This window comes from Clinocottus analis, unplaced genomic scaffold (assembly GCF_023055335.1).
Source record: "Clinocottus analis isolate CAN_PGR_092001 unplaced genomic scaffold, fCliAna1.0.p SCAF_13, whole genome shotgun sequence".
Classification (NCBI taxonomy): domain Eukaryota; kingdom Metazoa; phylum Chordata; class Actinopteri; order Perciformes; family Cottidae; genus Clinocottus; species Clinocottus analis.
The window spans coordinates 16,335,673-16,355,961 of NW_027175854.1; the positions used below are offsets into that span (position 1 = coordinate 16,335,673).

At 43.3% G+C, this 20,289-nt stretch overlaps 1 protein-coding gene across 2 annotated transcripts; it reads left to right on the forward strand.

Annotated features, from left to right (window-relative positions):
• Positions 1-2,787: 2,787 nt before the first annotated feature.
• On the forward strand, positions 2,788-19,773 carry map1b (microtubule-associated protein 1B). 2 transcript variants are annotated; one of them, XM_068573476.1, is made up of 8 exons: positions 2,788-3,112; positions 5,165-5,266; positions 10,492-10,574; positions 11,292-11,432; positions 11,598-16,743; positions 16,843-17,081; positions 17,230-17,241; positions 17,593-19,773. In XM_068573476.1, exons 1-8 carry the CDS (start codon positions 2,926-2,928, stop codon positions 17,746-17,748), a joined length of 6,066 nt encoding a protein of 2,021 aa, XP_068429577.1. In that variant the 5' UTR covers positions 2,788-2,925; the 3' UTR covers positions 17,749-19,773. The 2 variants fall into 2 exon arrangements, with proteins under 2 accessions (XP_068429577.1, XP_068429578.1); XM_068573477.1 differs by lacking the exon at positions 17,230-17,241.
• The last annotated feature ends 516 nt before the right edge of the window (positions 19,774-20,289 follow it).

Sequence of the window (20,289 nt, forward strand, 5' to 3'; positions counted from 1 at the left end):
TCTGAAAATATAAGAGGATCTTAAATTGACCCCTGCGGGACGCCGCAGATAAAGGAGGTCGGTTTTATTCTCTCATTTCCAACAGGGACGTTTCTAACGGCGATGCTTTTAACTTCCAATCAAAATTGAGTTGTCAAAAGTATCAACCGTGACCAAAGGGGACAGAAAGCGTTCACTTTGGTCACTTTGAGGAGTGAAGTTTTGAAAGGAGCGACAGCGACACTGAGCCGGAAACAAAGGAACATCTCTGATGACGTGTACCTCGCTAATAGGGAAGTAACTTAATCAGAATTAAAAACATGGCCGCCAAAGTGAGCTGAAAGAGCTGCAGCCCTTTGATTGTTGAACCAAAGACAGCTCAGACGGTGCAGGTGCATTGGTAAAAAAAAAGAAGCTGCAAATGTATTGGAGGACATCATTAACAATGTGAAAGACACATGACAACATGTATGTCTCTTCTTTGTATATTTTGTCCTTTTACTGAATAAGTCTCTTTGTTGTACAGACCCACCCGTGGACATGATGCGGTGTCTTTGTTGTTTTTACAAGTGACCCGGGGCGTCCCAGGATTTCATGTTTTGTAAGACCCACAAGGGTTCAAGGTTATTGAATTATTAAAATCTTTCCATTTGTTTTTTTTTTAAACTGCATGGACGTAGATACGAATGCATGTGCACAAAACAAAAATCCTGCAGCGGTCTGATCCATCAGCCCCCCTCCTGAAAGCAACACACATGTTCATTTCATCCTTCGGGGACTTTTGGTGGCAGCCTGTTGTATTTTTAATGCCTTCCATCTTTCCCAGCTGCGTATGATGAATGTTTGATTTGCCCTCCCACGGCCGGAGGAGAATGTGACCAAAGCCCAGCCCACAAGGGCCCTGCAACACACACACACACACACACACACACACACACACACACACACACACACACACACACACACTGCTGAGTGGACTCCTGTTCCTGAGCCTTATTAAAGTAAACAGCGCACCTGCAGGGACGCCATCCACGAGACAGGATGGCAACAGTGAGGAAAGTCAGGGTTGTGTGTGTGTGTGTGTGAGAGAGAGAGAGAGAAAGTGAGAGAGAGAGTGTGTGTGTGTGTGTGTGCATCCTGAGCTTTCAAATGCGTGACCTTTATTCTTGCAACAATTTTAGCTGCTGCTTTAAACGATTCTCCTGGGAAGCATCTTTTTATGTTTACATCGTATGATTAAAAAATTGCTTTAATATTCATTGCCAAAAGCATTTAATATCTACACACACACACACACACACACACACACACACACACACACGAGCCGTTTCCTTGCTGGTAAAATATAACAGACTGGAACCCTTTGATCTTCTTTCTTTTTAGCTGCTGTTTGTAGCCGCTCCGCTTTAAAACTCCTCTGATTCGATATTTCTTTCATCGGAAAACTTGTTTTTGTGAGATGGAACGCATCTTTTTCCGCAATCAAAGACGCGTTGTTTGTTTTTTTTCCAAGTGAATCTCTTGAAACCGCCGGTTTGCCTGTGAAGAGCCGACCCGGGCGAGATCACATGATGGATGCTGTGATCCCACATCAAGACATTCATCTCTACGTGAGGACACTGGAGGGATCCAGACACGTTGTGCATGTGGGGTTCAGGGAAGAAGAGAACACCGCCATCAAATTCTAATATTATGATTTGCCGTGGTGATGTTATTTCTGAATTATTCTACGGCTATGTGGTGGTTTGCTGCCGATCATTAATATCTCTCGATGTGAACTTTTCTGTCTTTTCTATATTTTATGCAACTGCCACTTTATGACTTTATTTTTGTTGCACACATTAGAACGACACTAAACATCTTATCTGCTGAACATTACAAAGATAACAAGAAGCAATCATTCAGTTGCTCACAGATAATAAACTTCTGGGGTCATATTTATATGAGCAACACCTCTGAAAAAAAAAATGTGCACAGAAAACTGAGCCTAAATCATCTGAACCAGACAAACACAATGATTTTTTTGAGGATTGCACGGCCATGAAATAAGAGCACTTGTGAGATGTATAAGCGTCTGAGTATTAAGAAAGTATTATTATTATATATTACAATATTTGTATGCAGATATTTCATTTTTTAAATGTACTTAATTGTTTAGAAAGTCAGCTTTAACATAAATGAAGTATTTCAAAAGAGAGCACTTTTTTAACATTTATAATTATATTTTGAATAAACAGTGGTTAAAAAAAGTAAATAAATAAATAAAGCACTTAAAGGGGAAGTCCAGCAGTTTAGTATTGCACAGTCATGAAATGTCAGATATATAAGCATCTTTGAGTATTTAGAAAGTAATATAATATATTACAATATTTGTATGTAGAACTATTTTATTTTTTAAACGTATTTTATTATTTAGAAAGTTTAGCATAATCTATTAAGCGTACGATGCATCTTTAAATTAAGTATTTAAATGAATTTAAATGAATTTCAAAAGAGAGCTCTGCAGATTAAAATGTGTTTTTTTTTTAAACATTTCCAATTATATGTTCAAAAGTACTCCACACGCCATCAACCGTGTTTCTGTGAAGAGTAACAAGTACTAATACAAGCAGCCGAGCAGTGATGAAGGCTTCAGCACAAAGCAGCACATCTCGGTGACTTCCGGAGGCGTTTGATTCGTTGCGGATGACATCAGCTGTGGAGTGAGTGTGCGGAAAAGAAAAAGAAGAAGAAGAAGAAGAAAAAAACCCAGCGCCCTCTCTCCTCTCCTCTCCCCGGTTACCGAACATGACACAATGTCTGCTGGTATAAAAACCTCGGGCCACTCCTACCGAGGCTCCACTCTGTGTCTGGAGAGATCACCCCGGCGCTCCTGCAGCCAATAAAAGGGAGGAGGCTGCGCGCGCCGTGTACGGGAGCTACAAGGGACAGACAGACACGGAGAGGATGGCCACCCTGGTAGGATCCGCAGAAATGGAGACTTTAGCAGTCCAGAGCCACGCGGGGACGTCTCCGACATCCTCCAGCAGCCCCTCGCAGCACTTCAACGACAGCAAATTCTACCTGCTGGTCGTTATCGGGGAGATCATCACGGAGGATCACCTGAAGTGTGCTATTGCGGACATAGAGAAAGGTGAGATAGAGCTTTTTTTTTTAATTAATAACGGGTGCAGGACCACTACTCAACGTCTGCATAACAACTTGAACATCATTGTGTTTGCGTGTGGAAGTTCTTCTGGTGGCTGTGGAAGTCGTGGATAACGCATAATGCGCAACAAGACCGTACCCGCGCGGTACATTACGCATATTGATGGGTCGTTAACAATGTTTAAACCTTATTTATTGGGTCGTTATTTGCGCCAGAGGTGATGGTTGTTTGTAACAAGAGGGTATGGACCAGCCCCTCCCAGTGTGGCGTCACCAGAAACACATCTTTCCACCCACAGATAGATCTTCCTCGCCATCCGCGCCACTGTGTTAGTTCAGCATGATTATCACATTAATGTCGCGAGGCCCAATTGTTGTCATCCACCCACGTGGGCCCGGTCCTCTCACAAAGCTACACAGCTGCAGTGATTCTGCATTAAATCTGCACTCTGCGTCAACGACGCAGTGTCTCGCGTTTCTCTGGCTGCGGGGTTTTCTCTCTCTCTCCCGCAGCACCTCGGCCGCGCTGCGTTGGTGCGTCAAAGGCTTTTGTTTTAGGAGGAGAGAGGGTCCCACGGAGGGTCCCACGCGTCACGCTGCAGTCAGACACGAGACAGCCGGGTTCAATAAAGCAGCTTTTCTCTGTGTGTGTGTGTTCGTGTTGCTGTGCTCGAGAACACGCTGCGTGTTGTAAAGGCGGAAATGACTGCGTGGATATTACATAGTTATAGGATAGTATTAGATTCATTACACCCCCCTCCTCCTCTTCCTCTCCTCGTTCTCGTTCATCCCGTGGGAGCATCTCTCCATCATCATCCCGCATCCAGCTCTCTCATCCCTCGCCGGCTGGTGGGCGTGGCTCGGTCCGCACTGCGGTCCCTACGGAAAGCCACAAGGACCGATTTTCAAACTGAGCAGGGCGTTTTTTTATTTTTATTTTTTTTATTTTTTTAGAAAAGACACAGCTGCTGTAGTTGTCTGCCTTTCTGGACTGAGGGCACTGGTTGTGAGAGAGAGAGAGAGAGAAAGAGAGAGAGAGAGAGAGAGAGAGAGAGAGAGAGAGAGAGAGAGAGAGAGAGAGAGAGAGAGAGGAGGAAGAAGAGAATATGGCGCAGTTACTGTAGGACAAAAGAAGGACGCGTTTCTTTCTGGGTCTCATCTGATTTCATGAACTAAATTTGATTCCCTGTAATTTGTTATGTTGATTTATTATATTTGTTATGTGGCCTTGCTGTGTCAGATATCGTGAGACCAGAAGTTTACTATTGCCCTTGTAAAAATCAAAACACAGGGTTCTTTCACGAGTTGTTGTGGAAGTTTTGGTTCCATCACACAACCGTCTGACTCCGAAGATCAAGTTTGTGGAGTCGTTTTTATTTTATTATTACTAAAAAACTGTTCATCATCTTCATCCCTGTTGCTCGTGTTAATGGATTCAAGCTCTCGTGTTATTGCCACACCCTTTTATCTCCAGTTTACTCTCATGTAAATACCCTTTAAACACATAATACTGTGAGCGAAGTTCACCTTGTGTGTGCAGCAAAGCTCCGATATAAACACTCCAAACGGTCCTTTTGTCTCCATTTTCCGTGGATGTCATCACGTATCCACAGAGGCCTTCGTCAGGCCTGCACTCTGCATGATGACGATGAGGAGGAGAGGATGATAACCACCGTGACTCAGCTGAGAGGAGATTATTAGTGCTTGTGGCCCATGGCGGAACACAGAGGCCATGGATATTTCCTATTATAGATTTATTTGCGCATGCCAAACCAGTAACACGTCTATACATGTGTTCCCTCGAGGATTTTTAAATAAATAAACTGGAGGCAAAGGATGAGTGAAATAGATGTGGGTGCGGGAGAGACTTTGCACATTTGTTGGACCTGTTGCCAAGTTCCTCAGCGTGTTGTCTGCCGTGAGAAATGATTCATTTTCATACAGCGGCGCTAACGTATGTTTTTCATTCGCTGGCGATCTTGCTCTTTTTTGAATTTTCTTGTTGATTTTTTTATCCCTTTTCCGTTTCACCTCGCAGGGATTCGCTCGTGGGACACCAACCTCATCGACTGCAACCTGGACCAGGAACTCAAGCTGTTCGTCTCCAGACACTCGGCTCGTTTCTCTGCCGATGTCAGAGGTAAACTGGAAATGAACAAAGCTTTTTTTACTGATAATTTCTCATTAGCAGTCAAGCCGGGTTGTCAATTCACTTCAAAACATCTTTGTTATACATGTTAAACATCATTTTTACATCCCAACAGCTGTCAGTAAATTAGTTCTGATACCAAAAATAAGAAAAACATCCTGTTTCTACTCGTCCAGTGATTTAATTTGACCCGAATTGTCACGACCAGGAGGGAAAACACTCAGGAACAAACAGGAGTCAAGGTCAAAAAGGACACTTTAAAAAAAAATAACGCTTGAAGGCGCCGTAAACACAAGCGGGATTATAAAGGAGACAATCTGGCGCCTGAAGAGGTAAAAAGCACAGAGTAACTACACGGGGGAAGACAATGAGGCACAGGTGGAAACAATGAGGGCGGGGCTTTGCGATCACAGGGGAGGGCACACAAAGGGGGAGGAGCCTGGAAGGAGAGCAGGTGAAGAGAATAAACAATCAGGAAACAGAGAAACCACACTAATGGAGGGAAACACTGGAACTTCCTCTCCAGATTTATCGACGTGGAGCTGCGAGCTACTTTCATTTGAAAAGAGTCAACGACCTTTTTTTTTAATCTAACATACAAGATTACCAACCTTATAGTGTTAATGTTTCAAATAGCTTCCATTTCATTAACAAAACCTGACTCACACACTTTTCTAGATGCCGATCATTTGAGTAAAAGTATGTAAGCATTAAGAGCCAAATAAACTTCAAAGTAAACATACACTTTATGTGATATATGGTATGTACACTTGATGATTATTAGCTGATACATGAGCAGCATTTATTTGTACTTTGGGATGTGGTTTTAAGTATACTATGAATAAAATACTTTACTATATTAAGTGGACAGTTTGAGTTGCAAAACGTCTGAATTTATAAAGAATTTTCTGTCGACAATTGTGTTAATTAAAACTTATCTTAAGCCGCAATTTAAAGATTTCAATTTGTTTTTAGTTTAAATGCAAACTAAATGTTTTAGAAATAAGGAACTGTGTCTTGAAACATAAATCCAGCCATGCAATTTGTTGCTCTCTACAAAAATTTGCTAAAACTGTGTTTATTACCTCAGAACTGTACACACTTGAGTAAACATACTTTGATACATGCCATCGTTGCACTTTCCAGCAGCGTACACCGTCAGCTTCAACGTCCGTGCACTAGGGAGGGTTGTATTACCGGTACCTGCGTGGATATGTCCTCTCAGCTGATAATATTTTGCAAGGTGAGGGCGAGATGGAAGCGATCCATCGGGGCGGGACGTGTCCGTCAGTGGGCGGCCTTGACGGCCAGCAGCAGTTCAAGCCTCCGCTTGGCGTCGCTCCATATTGAATACGGCCGTGGTTTCATACTTCGCAGTCGATCGATCCGGCCGACAACGGCTGCTGCAGCCTAAATCGGCTGACTTATTTTAATGCAGTAATATCAAATCTCAGAATTAGGCTCACAGAGGGGAAATACGATAACTTTAGAGGGAGCTGAAACATGGAAAAAAACTCCGAATCACTTTCATCCAACCTTGTTTTTAAAAAAAAAAACGTTTTCCCATCCTCCATCCTTCCTCCTCCATGTGTGCTGTTGCCTTGCGACGCAGTAGATTTGGGAGTAATTAGCAGTGAATCCCCAGTGGTAAGTGTCTGTCCATGAACATGAAGAAGGAAGGGGAATGAAGAGGAGGGAGGCGAAGGAGGAGGGAAGAGGTGGGAAGGACAAAACAACTGGGTGAAGAGAGATGTGACTCAGAGACAGATACTGTTTAGATTCGTGCATTCATCAAACCAAGACTATTAACACTGCAGGAAAACTGGAATAATATTGTTCTCTTGTGTTCTGCGACTCCCCCTTGAGTCTATTTCTACAGGGAGAGGATTTCCATTGTCTTTTGAACTTTTAATACGTGAACTGCTTCGTAGAAACAGTTGCCCTGCGTTGTTACGTTGCTGCTGTTTTATTCATAGAAGTGCACGTTTAATTTAAGCTGCATGAAGCACAAAATAAACAATAATACGTGAACTCTGACCCCAGTCAGCAGCTTAGCTTAGCATTAAAAACCAAAGGCAACTAAATACAGCATGTCAGCGTCTCCAAATTGCACTAATTAGCACATTAAAGCCGTGTTTGTTTAATCTGTGCCAAAGCAATCAAACACATGCCACAGTGTTTTCTGTCCAGGAGCAGTAACGTTGCACAGAGCCGGATGAGCTGCTTCTTGCTGTTTTCCAGTCATTATGCTAAGCTAACAGGCTGCTGGCTGCAGCTGTATATTTACTGGAAAGAAATATCAATCTTCTCATCCAACGCTCGCCAGGAAAGCAAGCAAGCAAATACAAAATGTCGGTTCAACCAAACACAAGGTGCAACATGAGGTTCAGGATAAAGATAGTTGGTTATGCAGCTGACTTTATGGAAGGTAGCATGTCCTACTAGTTGTAGTAGTTCATATTGTTAGCTGGCAGTACATGTATCGCTTATCGCTGAGTGCGTACAGGAAAACACAAAACCAGCAGGTGGTATTGGGCGGAGAGGGACGAATGCAATTATCTGTCTGCTCCACGGATGGTATGCCATCCATCACACCGCGTTAGTGCACGGGAAGCCTGAACCCCACGGTGAGGAAGAGGAGGAGGAGGCAGGAAGACAGGAGACACCCAGTCTCCCCTCCAAAGATTTCAATGAAAACACCACTTAGGCCTAAAAAAGGTTCGCTTGAAAAGCCGCAAATCCACTTTTTCCACTCTTATGACCATTAACCATCACACAAATATGACCCTGTGTTCTTCAGACACATTACACATTAGTTCCCTTTATAATCCAGTTGTGTGCGGTCACGGGAACAAGTGACATTGAAAACTGTGCTCAGGGATGAGGTGGGGGTGTGGGCGTCTTCGCTGCTGAAAGTCACATGGTTAATTATTCTGGAAACGACAGGAAGGAGAAAGGTGCTGACACAAGCAGGTCAGCCATCTGGGGAGATGCATTTATAATCCTCTATGTGTGCATGATGCAACAACAAAAAAAAAGACGGAGACACTGAATTTAGTTGTTCCACTGATCTATTTTTGGGGAGGTGCCATCCCCATTGATGTTCCCCTGTCTGGCTCGGTCTGTGGCGGGCGGGCCATGCCAGTCTTGCACTCTTTCCTATTCAGCCAGAAGGAGAATGCTCAGCGATGCACGACGCATTGCCTCGCCTCCCGCCGAGGCAGAGACGCCCCGGCCATTAAGGATTTTTATATCGATCAAGGTAATTGTCAGGGTCAAGCGAGCCTCGCTGCACAATCTGTCTTTTTTTTTTTGACGAGCCCGCCCTCGCCACACACCCGGTAGTTTGGCAGCTCGATGCGGGGCGGGAGGGGGGGGGGGGGGGGGTCTGTAAACAGACTAATGTATTTGTGTTTCACAACATAAAATGGCAGTCAGCAGGGCGTGAACCACAGTGTGACAAACAAAGAAACATGCTTTTTTTTCAATATTGCATTGGCAACGGTTTGCGCGTGGTCGCATGACAGGATGACGGCCATCCCTGATTGATTGTTCTCTCATTTTACACACCACAGTCACTTGTTCCCAGGTCATCGGTTTAAGAAGACTGCTGTCTCTTCAGAACAAAGCTGAGCGAAGCGGGTTTAATCCCGGAGTCCACTGGGATTGTGACGGCGGTGGGCTTAGACTGGCACGAATCTCATAAAACACACATGCAAAGGATCAAAGATCCAGAGATTACGTTCTGTTGTTGTGACTTTCAAGTAAAATAACATGCAGATGTTCAAAAAATAAAATCGAAAATGTCAGCTCTGAAAAGAAATCATTACAATTATATCCTGCGTCTCTGCCAAAAACAATTTTCCCCGTAATGATATCTTACAGTTTTTTTTCCCGCCTGTGAAGCAAAATGTTTTACGAGGGGAAAAGTCAGGGGATTGCCGTCATAATTAGGAGACATCCTCTGGTCCAAATCTTACAGCAATCCATTCATCAGACTGACAGTTTGCTTCAGAAAAGTGTCATAATCAGCAGTTATCGCTCACACATTTTTTATGGGAAAACATATAGATTAAATAGCTTTTTGACATTGATATCTCCATCGTATTCTATCTTGTTGTTGAGGCAATAATTTGGCTGTACGCCGTAAGCTAACAAGAATATCAACCACCAAGCCAGAACCCTTAAAATGCACTGATGTATTGTTCTTTTATGTGAATTAACTTTTAGTTTACTTCTATTATTATATTAAACAATTCTTTTTGAAAGAGACGCACCAACACTGGATGCAAAAAGAAAAGCAATACTCCTCTCTCTCTCCCAGAGAAAGCAGAAAGAAGGATGATGTTGTCTTTGTCATTTAAGCATCTACCGGGATACTGAATTTTTATGAAAAATCAAAATCAAGGGCACACTAGGAATAGTATTCCCTCCAGGCAACAAATGGAGTGCAACAGCAGAACTGCTAAAGGGTTGGCAAGTGGTGAAAGACTCATTATTTCAAGCATCTTCCATCCGTTGAATGAAAGAGTTTTTCCATATAGAGTGACAGCCCTCTGGGAGGCAGCAGCAGGGCTAATGGCTGAGGGCTCCATAATGAGAATCTGCTATATGAAATATATTTATATAGAGAGAGAGCTGCTGCAGGATCAAGTCTCTGGAGACGAGGCAACATTCTCTCCTCTGAATTTTAAGCTGATATTCAAGCAACACCTCACTGACCTCTGAACCTGACGGGGAACATATTCTCGTTTGCCTCATTCGCAGAATGTTAGCGGCAGCATTTCCCTTTTTTGTTCTTGCGTGAGTTGGCTGCAGGGGAATTCATTAATTAACTTAGTCAAAGAGAAATGAGATAACAAGCAGAAGAATCAGAGACGGAGATGCGTTAAGATGAATAATGATTTCTCGGCTGGAACAAAGAGAAAATTACAGACAGAGGTGGGAAGTCGTCTTCATCATCAATCATCCAAAATGTAAGATGATTGATTATGAGCTTGTCACACCCAGTTTTAACTTACTGTTAAAAGTGTTGTATACCAAGTCGAGCCAATAATTGTCATTTGAGTAATTGCCTCACCATAAAATAATTTTATATAGTATATATACCCTTTACCTCTAACTTGACATGTTTCAATATTTTCTTACGCGATATTACATTGAAACCTATGTTGTGCTTTTTTTCTTCTCTAACTATTTTGCATATTGTTTTTCAGGGCAGAGAATCCTTCACCATAAAAGTAACATCCTGGAGACGGTGGTGCTCATCAACCCTTCAGATGACGCCGTCAGTACCGAGGTAAAAAAATAATAATTGTAACTTTGCATTTTTATCATATCGAGGGATGATTGACAAATAAATTAAATACATGCACATTTACAAAGCAATTACAGCGAGGAAAGGATTATTCTTCAACCTTGACTGTCAACCACGGTTGGCCTGTTATCTACCCTCTTAATAGGAGCTGCTGTTGGTTGGAATAAAAAAGCAATTAGGATCTCAAAGGACAAGACTAATGTCTCGTTTACTGCTAGAATAACAAGTGCAGCCTTTATCTTTTGCCATTACACTAAGGCTTTTACTACATTATGATGACAAAAAAAGACAGGAGGGTCAGGGCGGCTGCCTCTCCGACCCCCCTCCTGCATCTCTGCAGCAGTCAAACTGTGCATTAATAATATTTCACAGCGCAGCAGGATTGACCGGGCCAGCCGCCAGCAACTGATGTGGAAGTAGAAACGAATAAAAGAAAAACAGAATGAGGGGAAGAGGCAAGAGATCGACGGATGAAAAGAAGCTTAGCAGAGTCAGCTAATTAGCTAATGGATTTGAGCGACGCGAAACTTGTGATATTTCAACTGATGATCAAGCTGATTGCTGCGAGGCTTTGCATGTTCAGCATCTTAAGCATTTGAAATGAATCAAGTATTAGTTTCTGTGTTTCTTGCACTTGTCCGTTTACTTTCAACCAAAAGTCAGTGGTGCGTTGTGTCATGTTCTTCTTTTAATTTCTAGGCTCGCTTGATGATCTCAGACACTGCCAGACACAAGCTCCTGGTTCTCTCGGGGCAATGCTCTGAAATCAGCGGGGAACTGATTCTTCAGTCTGGATCTTTCTCTTTCTTCAATTTCATCGACATATTCACTGACCAAGAGGTGAGCTTATTATATATTATATCTAAACACCGTTTCAATAAAAGCATGGTGGTTGCTTTCCCTAAAAGCTCTTATTCTTACGTTGAATAATAGCCTTACAACTTGACATACACACCATACAGACTTTAACATATTAAAGAGTTGCTTAATTTGTCTCATGCACAGATCGGTGAATTGCTCAGCACCATTCACCCGGGAAACAAAGCCAACCTCACACTGTCCTGCCCTGAACAAGGCGAATGGAAAAACTCCAACTTGGACAAACACAACCTGCAGGACTTCATTTACATGAAAATAAACTCCACTCCCATACTCCCCGAAATGGAGGGCCTCTCAGAGTTCACAGAGTATTTGTCTGAATCAGTAGAGATCCCATCTCCTTTTGACATGTTAGAGCCACCGACCTCGGGTGGATTCCTGAAACTCTCCAAACCGTGCTGTTACATTTTCCCCGCTGGTAGCGGTGACTCTGCTCTCTTTGCCGTCAACGGCTTCAACATGCTCATTAACGGCGGCTCGGACAGGAAGTCGTGCTTCTGGAAACTGGTGAGGCACCTGGACCGCGTGGACTCCATCCTCATGACCCACATCGGCGACGACAACCTGCCGGGCATCAACAGCATGCTGCAGAGGAAGGTCGCAGAGCTCGAGGAGGAACAGTCGCAGGGGTCGACGGCCAACAGTGACTGGGTGAAGAACATGATTTCTCCAGATATTGGCCTCGTGTTTGTGAACCTTCCCGAAAACCTGGATAACCCCGATCCTAATTACAGAGTGCGGAGGAATATTGAGGAGGCGGCATTCACTCAGCAGTTCCTCACCAAGCTAAATTTGAGGTTAGAGCCTTTGCAAAGGCCTGTTGGAAACGCTATTGAACCACTCATACTTTTTCAGAAGATGGGGGTTGGGAAGCTTGAGATGTATGTGCTCAATCCAACAAGAAACAGCAAGGAGATGCAGCACTTTATGAAGCAGTGGACAGGAAGTGAAAAAGACACGGCCTCCATTCTGCTGCCAAACGGAAAAGAATCTGAGTTCCCCATCTCTTACTTGACTTCTATCTCTTCGCTCATTGTGTGGCACCCTGCGAATCCCTCAGATAAGGTTGTGCGTGTTCTCTTTCCTGGAAATACCACCCAGCATCAAGTCTTTGAAGGGTTAGAAAAGCTAAAGCACCTGGACTTCCTGAAACAGCCAGTTGTCACTCAGAAAGCGCTGTCTTCTAATATGCCAGCGACGCCGACACTTAAGCAAGCTAAGATGAAACACAGAACAGACAGTAGAGAAAGCCTGAAGTCTACCCCAAAGCCATCACCGAGCAAAAGCATCAGAAAGGATTCAAAGGAGGAAGAAAAGGCAAAGGCAGATGCGGAATCGTCTCATGAAAAAACACAGAAGACTGAGAAGAAAGAAAAGGTCACCCTGAAAAAGGACAAGGCAAAGGCACCCGAAAAAGAAGCAAAAGCAAAGGCAGAGCCAGCAGCTCAAAATGAAACTCCAGAAAAAAAGAAGTTTGACATAAAACCCAAAAAGGAGACCAAAATTTCTGTGGAAAAGAAAAAAGAGGTTAAAAAAGAAGTAGCAAAGAAAGAGGATACGCCCAAACATGATATTAAAAAGGATGAAAAAGTAAAAAGAGAGGAGGCAAAGAAAGTCGTAAAAAGGGATGTCAGAAGAGATTCACCAATGAAGGAGAAGAAGGAAGAAAAGAAAGAGCAAAAGAAAGATGTCAAAAGGCCTTTTAAAGACATAAAGAAGACTGTGGGTGAAGAAAAGAGTCTAGCACCAAAACCAAAGCCCCTGAAAAAAGACAATGCAAAGAAAGACGCAGGAATCCCATCAAAGTTAAAAGAGAAAGGAAAGCCAAAGGTGACAAAGAAGGAGACAAAGGTGGACAGTGGCAAGCTTGCAGCAAGTGCACCTGCTCCTGCAGAGGATCCAGAAGTAGTCAGATCCCTGATGTCCACACCAGAGGACCTCACTAAGGACTTTGAGGAGCTTAGAGCTGAAGATTTGGTGGAGGATGATGCAACTGTGCCACAAATTAAAGAAGAAGAGGCTGTGATGATCCACAGTGAAGAAATAATACAAACCAAAGAATCACCTGAGGCATTAGAGTCTGTGGATGAGGGAATAACCACTACGGAGGTTGAAGGAGACAATGAAGAGACTCCAGAAGAACAAGTCCTGAAAGGAAAATTCAACGGCAGTGTATGTGAGAAGTTTGAAGATGAAGGTACTGTCATGGAGGAGACATCTGAGGGAGGAGAGGATGAAGAGAAAGGAGAGATAGAAGAAGTTTACGAACCACAGAGAGTGGAACCAGATAAAGAAAAGCCTTTTCCCTGTGAAGATGAACACCAAGACAGAAATAATGACATCAAACCAGAAGCTAGTGTTGAAGACAATGCTGATGTAACTAATAAAAATGTAGGTCAGAATGTAAGTGTGGAAGAAAACGACAAACACAATCTGTTTCTATTAGCCTCACCAAAAGTGTCCTCACCTGTTTCTCCAGCTGCATCTATCCATGATGAAATGTTTCCTGTTGGCTTTGAGAGCTCAACAACCTCGGATAATGAGAACAGAGATGAACTCCATGAGGATTACACCTCTGGCCACACTCAGTCCACCATCGAGATCTCCAGTGTGCCTACTCCCATGGACGAGATGTTGACTCCGAGGGACATTATGAGCGACGAAAACAGCAACGATGGGTCGCCTTCACAGGACGTGGGCAGGTTTGGGACATCGGCATCTGGAGAGTTTGACAGGAAGAAGCTGTCTCCACTTCAGGATTTGCAAGAGACGGATCACTCGCATAGTGATGCCACAGAAGGCCAGGACTACAACCACTCCGCTTCCACGATATCTCCCCCTTCATCCCTCGAGGAGGATAAATTCAGTAAGTTTCCCTCTGCAGGGAAGGCTGACGGGTTTGCCACAGCTCAGGAGTCATGTGAAGACCATGCCACAGACACTGTTAGACTCAGTTCAATTTCCTTAACATCACCTCTTGTGCGTTCTCCCTCAGTGGACCGCAAGGACATGTTTGATTCTCCATCATTGTTTGTCGCTCCAATAGAACTGTCCACCACAATGGCAGGGTGTGCCAGAGAGACCGCTAATCCCCCCATCAGCCCGGAGGACAAGACATTGGAGGGAGCCAACTCGCCTCAGTCCTCTGGTCACACACCTTACTATCAGTCACCAGTAGATGAAAAAGCAGGAGCTCTGCCACCTGTGTCAGAAGATGAAGCACAGGGTCCAATAATCGTGGAGGTCACAAGTGATAAAGAGGATTCCTCAAATAGAGGTACTCCAGAGCCTCATCAGCCAGAGCACGAGAGTTCATCCCCCGCAGAAAAGACAATGTCCTCCCCAAAAGGCTCACCTTCAACTGAACCCGTTTCTCCAACGAAGATGGAAAAGTCACTCTTCAATCTAGATCAGAGGAAAAATGGAGATTCAATCTTGTCCTCAGCACCGATGACAAAGCCAGAGTCAGACACTAATCCTTTCACAGCTTTCAAAGAAGAGAGTAAAATGTCCATTTCGGAGGGTACCACATCTGACAAGTCAGGGACCCCTCCTGAGGAGGTGGTAGCAGAAGATACATTTTCCCATTTAGCTTCAGCGTCCACCGCCTCTCTGGCCACCAGCTCCTTGCCAGAACCCACCACTGACTCTCGATCCCTTCACGCTGAGGTAGGCTCTCCTCACTCAACAGAGGTAGATGACTCTTTCTCTGTATCTGTGGTTCAAACCCCAACCACCTTCCAGGAAGTCGAGGGATCGCCGTCCAAGGAGGATAGCCCGAGGCCCATGTCTATCTCCCCAGACATCTCACCAAAGACCAAAAGCAGAACACAGGACACAAAATCCCCAGAGCACTCCACTATGTCAATCGAGTTTGGCCAGGAGTCCCCTGACCACTCTTTAGCCCTGGACTTTAGTAAGCAATCTCCAGAGCATCTGTCTGTGGGAGGCGGTTCCCACGCAACAGAGAATGGCCCGACTGAGGTTGACTTCAGCCCCTCCGATGGAGCAAATGGAAAACCATCTGAGGACCATAGTTCACCAGTGGAAAAGCCTTTTCTTTTTGAAGAGAGCGATTCAGTGCTTGCAACTTCTGCAACCCCATCAGATGCATCTCAGTCAACTCCCACGGTTACAACCCCATGCCATATGACAGAGATGCTACGTGCCGTGGCTGACCAGACAGATAAGTCTCCAGTCACCCCGAAGGCACCCTCTCTCACCCATTCTCCCCAATCCAATGAGCCTTCCCCAGTGCTCGGATGCTCCCCGGCTAAAGAAAATAGCAGCCCAATTTCACCATCTGTGGAGAGCATGACTAAAAAATCTGACATGCAACAGAAATACGACAAGTCACCCTCACCTCCCAAAGCTGCTTCTCCTTCATCGTCTTTTGCCTTTTCAAATAAAGAGACCGTTTCACCTGCAAAGGAGACTAATCCCTTTAAATGTGAAGATTCTACACTTGAGGTAAAATCCCCTGTGAGCCCCCGAGTTCCTTTTCCATCATATCTACCGCTCTCCTCTGATCCTAGTCATTATAATACTGCATGTGGCTCCAGGGACCCAGACTTTTCCACGAAGAAGAGCCCCTCTGCTCCATCTAAGACGGATGTTGATCTCTGTCTAGTCACTTCATGTGAGTATCTCCACCCCAAGACAGAACTCTCTCCGTCTTTCATGAACCCAAACCCTCTAGAATACTTTATCAATGAAGAGAAGGCCATGGATGAAGAGAAGCCTCTGACCAAGTCCGGAGGAGGGCCCCCACCTCCGGGGGGTAAGCTTCCCACCAAGCAGTGTGAGGAGACCCCGCCCACATCCATCAGTGAATCTGCCCCCTCACAGACAGATTCAGATGTCCCCCCAGGGACAGAGGAGTGCCCCTCCATTACAGCAGACGCTAACATTGACTCTGAAGACGACTCCGAGACTCTGCCGACTGACAGAACGCTGACCTACAGGCAAGCCGATCCTCCTCCAGTGACCCTGAGGGACTCTGCTCCCTCTTCAGGCCATCACGATGTCTGCATGGTGGACCCAGAGGCCCTTAAGGCTGAAGAAAACCTCCACAATGCGAACACAGAAGGAGGAGAAAAGCCCAAGAAGAAAAAGCTCTTGAAAAAGTCTTCCTCGCCAGCAAGGAAGAGCGCCCTATCAAAAGTGAAGGACACAAAGACTTTGTCTCCAAAGAAGAGTGTCGGAGAAGGGAAAGATGCAAAAAATGCAACCAATACCTCTGCATCCAGAGGTGTAAAAAGTGCCTCGTCAGGTGAGGACCACTAAATCACTTTACTACTTCACACCATTCGCTCATATATTTTGATAACTTCTCAAAGAGAGCGCTTTATTTATTTTTTTGCCCTTTCAGGTACCGGCAGTGGAAAGGTATCAGGTGGGGCATCTCTGCCCAACTGCCCGCCTATGTACATGGATTTGGTTTACATCCCAAATCACTGCAATGCCAAGAATGTGGATGCTGAGTTCTTTAAGCGGGTGCGCTCTTCTTACTATGTGGTCAGTGGCAATGATCCGACAGCTCAGGAGCCCAGTAGAGCCGTGCTTGATGCTGTGCTTGAAGGAAAAGCCCAGTGGGAAAAAAACATACAGGTACGTAATAATGTGATTGATGCGATACTGTAAAACTGTGCTGTTTTATTTTTGACATTTAGACAGTGACGTTACAATTCTGAGCCTCAATTTGAGATTTTTTTTATTCCTATTTGGTAATGCCGACGCCCCAATTTCATTGTGCCAGAAGGATTTAAAGGTATATACAATATCCAATACATTTGTTAGTTATAAACACCTTTTATTTTGGCTTGCTCTTTGGTCCTCTGTTTATCACATTTGCATTTAGATTACAATGTATATAAGCAGGGGTGAATGAAAACAGTGAATTGGAATAAACCAGCCACAACATGTTTTCGTACCAATGATTTAAAAAAAAAAATGACGTCCATAACTTTGCACATTTTCATTTCTCTGTGAAATCCCTGCTTGTAATACAACTGAACTCTGCATGCAGACATATCGAAAGAATAGACAGAAGAGACCAAGAAATGTTTTGAATTATTCTGAATGCTCGAGCTTTAGAAACCTTCTTTCTCTCCGCCGTCAGGTCACTCTGATTCCAACCCATGACACTGACGTGATGAGGGAGTGGTACCAGGAGACGCACGACAAGCAGCAGGAGCTCAACATCATGGTCCTGGCCAGCAGTAGCACTGTTGTCATGCAGGATGAGTCTTTCCCCGCTTGTAAGATAGAGATGTAGGGGAAAAAAACAGCCTAAAACCTAAGCAGACACGTAAACACTTATATTCTAGAATGCTACTTCTTGTGTACTAAATAAACCCTGAAAAAGATAATATCTCCGAGGACTAACAGTAATACAAATTAGCCTTGAGGAGCTTTACGTCCTGTAAAGTACGACAACTATGACGTTCTCATGGGGATTTTTAGGTATTAACGGAGATTAAAATCCCCCCAAAAAAGGCATTGTTGTCCAATTTAGCTATCTCTTACAGTTTAAATAATGACAATGCTGACAAGGCATTGAGTTTCTTCTGATTCCCCAGATCAGACGACATGAGAGGGTTTAATCCATTTAGCTACTGTCGAGGAGCAAAAACACCCGTGCATATGATATAATCTTGAATAACGGCTCTTATCCACACCAAAGGATAAAACGTGTTTTCTGTTATTGCCTTAGGGAGGAAGTCAAAGTGAATGTATAAGAACTGGTGCAACTAGCAGAAGAGTGGGCAGGCAACTCTACACACTTGTAGTCAATCCCAAACAGGACTGTTGTATGGTTACATAGTTGAATGATGGTGGATAAGGATTCACTTGAAAGGACACTCACCACTGATTAGCATTAATATGTTTTAAAGTGGGCTGGGTTTTTATTTTATTTATAACTGATATGGTTTATGTTGCTGCTCATGTATGAATAATAATGTATTATGTGAAATGTTAATTTATTGTGCTTGATTGTCCAGATAGCCTTTTGCACTGCGCAACAGGAAGTTGCTTCAGAATGCGCTCCCTTGCCTTTTGTCACAATGCTTTTAAGAGGATCGCCTTTTATTTCAGATTGACTGTTTTATTTCAACAAAAAGAAATCCAATCTTTTTCTTATACCTGTTTTTTTTAATGTATTCATTGAGCTATGGGAGAGCTAGCATTTTCCCATTGTAAAGCCAGTGAAGCAGGATATTTTCATAAACCTCTAAATGTCTTGTTTTTCTAAAGCATTGTACTATAATTATAAATAGCTTGTGGCTGATGGAGCGGTTGGAAGACATGCATGATATGTTAAGATTTGATCTCTTTTTTTAATGGGGGTTTTGCTCAAACTTGCATTAAGAACAACAGGGCTAGGCTAAATTAAATAATGTAAGGAGCATTTTATGATTTTCTGCAAGTTGTGCCATGCCATTGTATACTGCAGTAAATCAAATGGTGTACACATGTGCATTGTATCAATATAACACTTGGCTTTGGGTGCACTACAGACGTTTTTCAGGTTGAAGGCTGAACACTTCTTGTGACAGAAGAGTTTTAACAGCTTCCAGTAGAGGCTTGAGAGCGGCAACTCACGGAGGTGAGATCGAGCGACGTGTGTGTATTAGATGAAAGTATGTGAAACACAAACTAGACACTTTAAACACAAACATGACACAAACCAAACTGACGGCACAGACGCCACAGATCAACTTGGACAGGCTACATTCTGAAGAAACATTTAACAAATCACAACTCCGTGATGACAGGCTATGATACTTTGGGCTATTCTATCAACTCACCAAGCTCACCGGATATTTCTGAAACGAAGTCCGGTGTTCACGATACCGCTAACGACCAGATTTCCTGCAGGGGAAATCAAATCAACACCATGACCAACAACACACCTACAATCTCTGAACTGACATTTCTCTTGAACTGGCATTCCTCCTGTCTCTATACTTCCTCTCTTTCTCTCTCTCTCTGTCTATTTATCTATGCCTTTTTCTCCCTATCTTTCTCTTGGGAGAACTTTAATAATGTTTGTCTGCAGCCTTGTGGTATATCTGTCTTGTGATCTTGCATCTTCTCTGGCCCCTACCCCGACTCATATGTAGCTTATAGCAATTAGTTTGGATTGAAAGTATTCCTTAGTGCTTTCTAATGTTTGTGTGCAATATCTCCTCTACCTATATGGTGAAGCTGATGTAAGAGGAACCACTACTAAAGAACAAACATTTAAAACGACCACATTAAAATCTGGTGTGAGAAAAAAAAGCATTTGTGTGTTTGTTTGTTTTCTAACCTATTTACAGAGTCGAGTTATGTTATATTGTATTACAGAGGCAGTGTGTTATTTCTTATAATGCTATAAAGCAAAAGGAAATTCAGCCATTGTTTTGTTTTTTAAACAGCTTCTTCCTCTGAGCCTGGCTCGTTATAAACAATTATACATTATAAAACAATACCACAATGGAAAGTGATCTCCAAATATCTCGCTTAGAAGTGACTTTTGCTATTAACATGACCAAAGAAATTACTCCTTTATAATTCTACTCAACTAAGACCCGGCCACTAAGAATTTAGGATAAGAAATAGAATTTAACATTATGCTTCTACTTCTACTTTTTCCAGTATTTATTTTTTGTATATTAGATTGTGGCTTCACGTTTTGTCTTTTATGTAAAAATTGACTGAATAAAACACATACTAGTAAAACACATACTACTTTACTTAACTACCGGTTAAATGTTGTGCTATGCACTTAATCATCCGTAGATGTCTAAATATCTTGAAACCAGCACCGAAA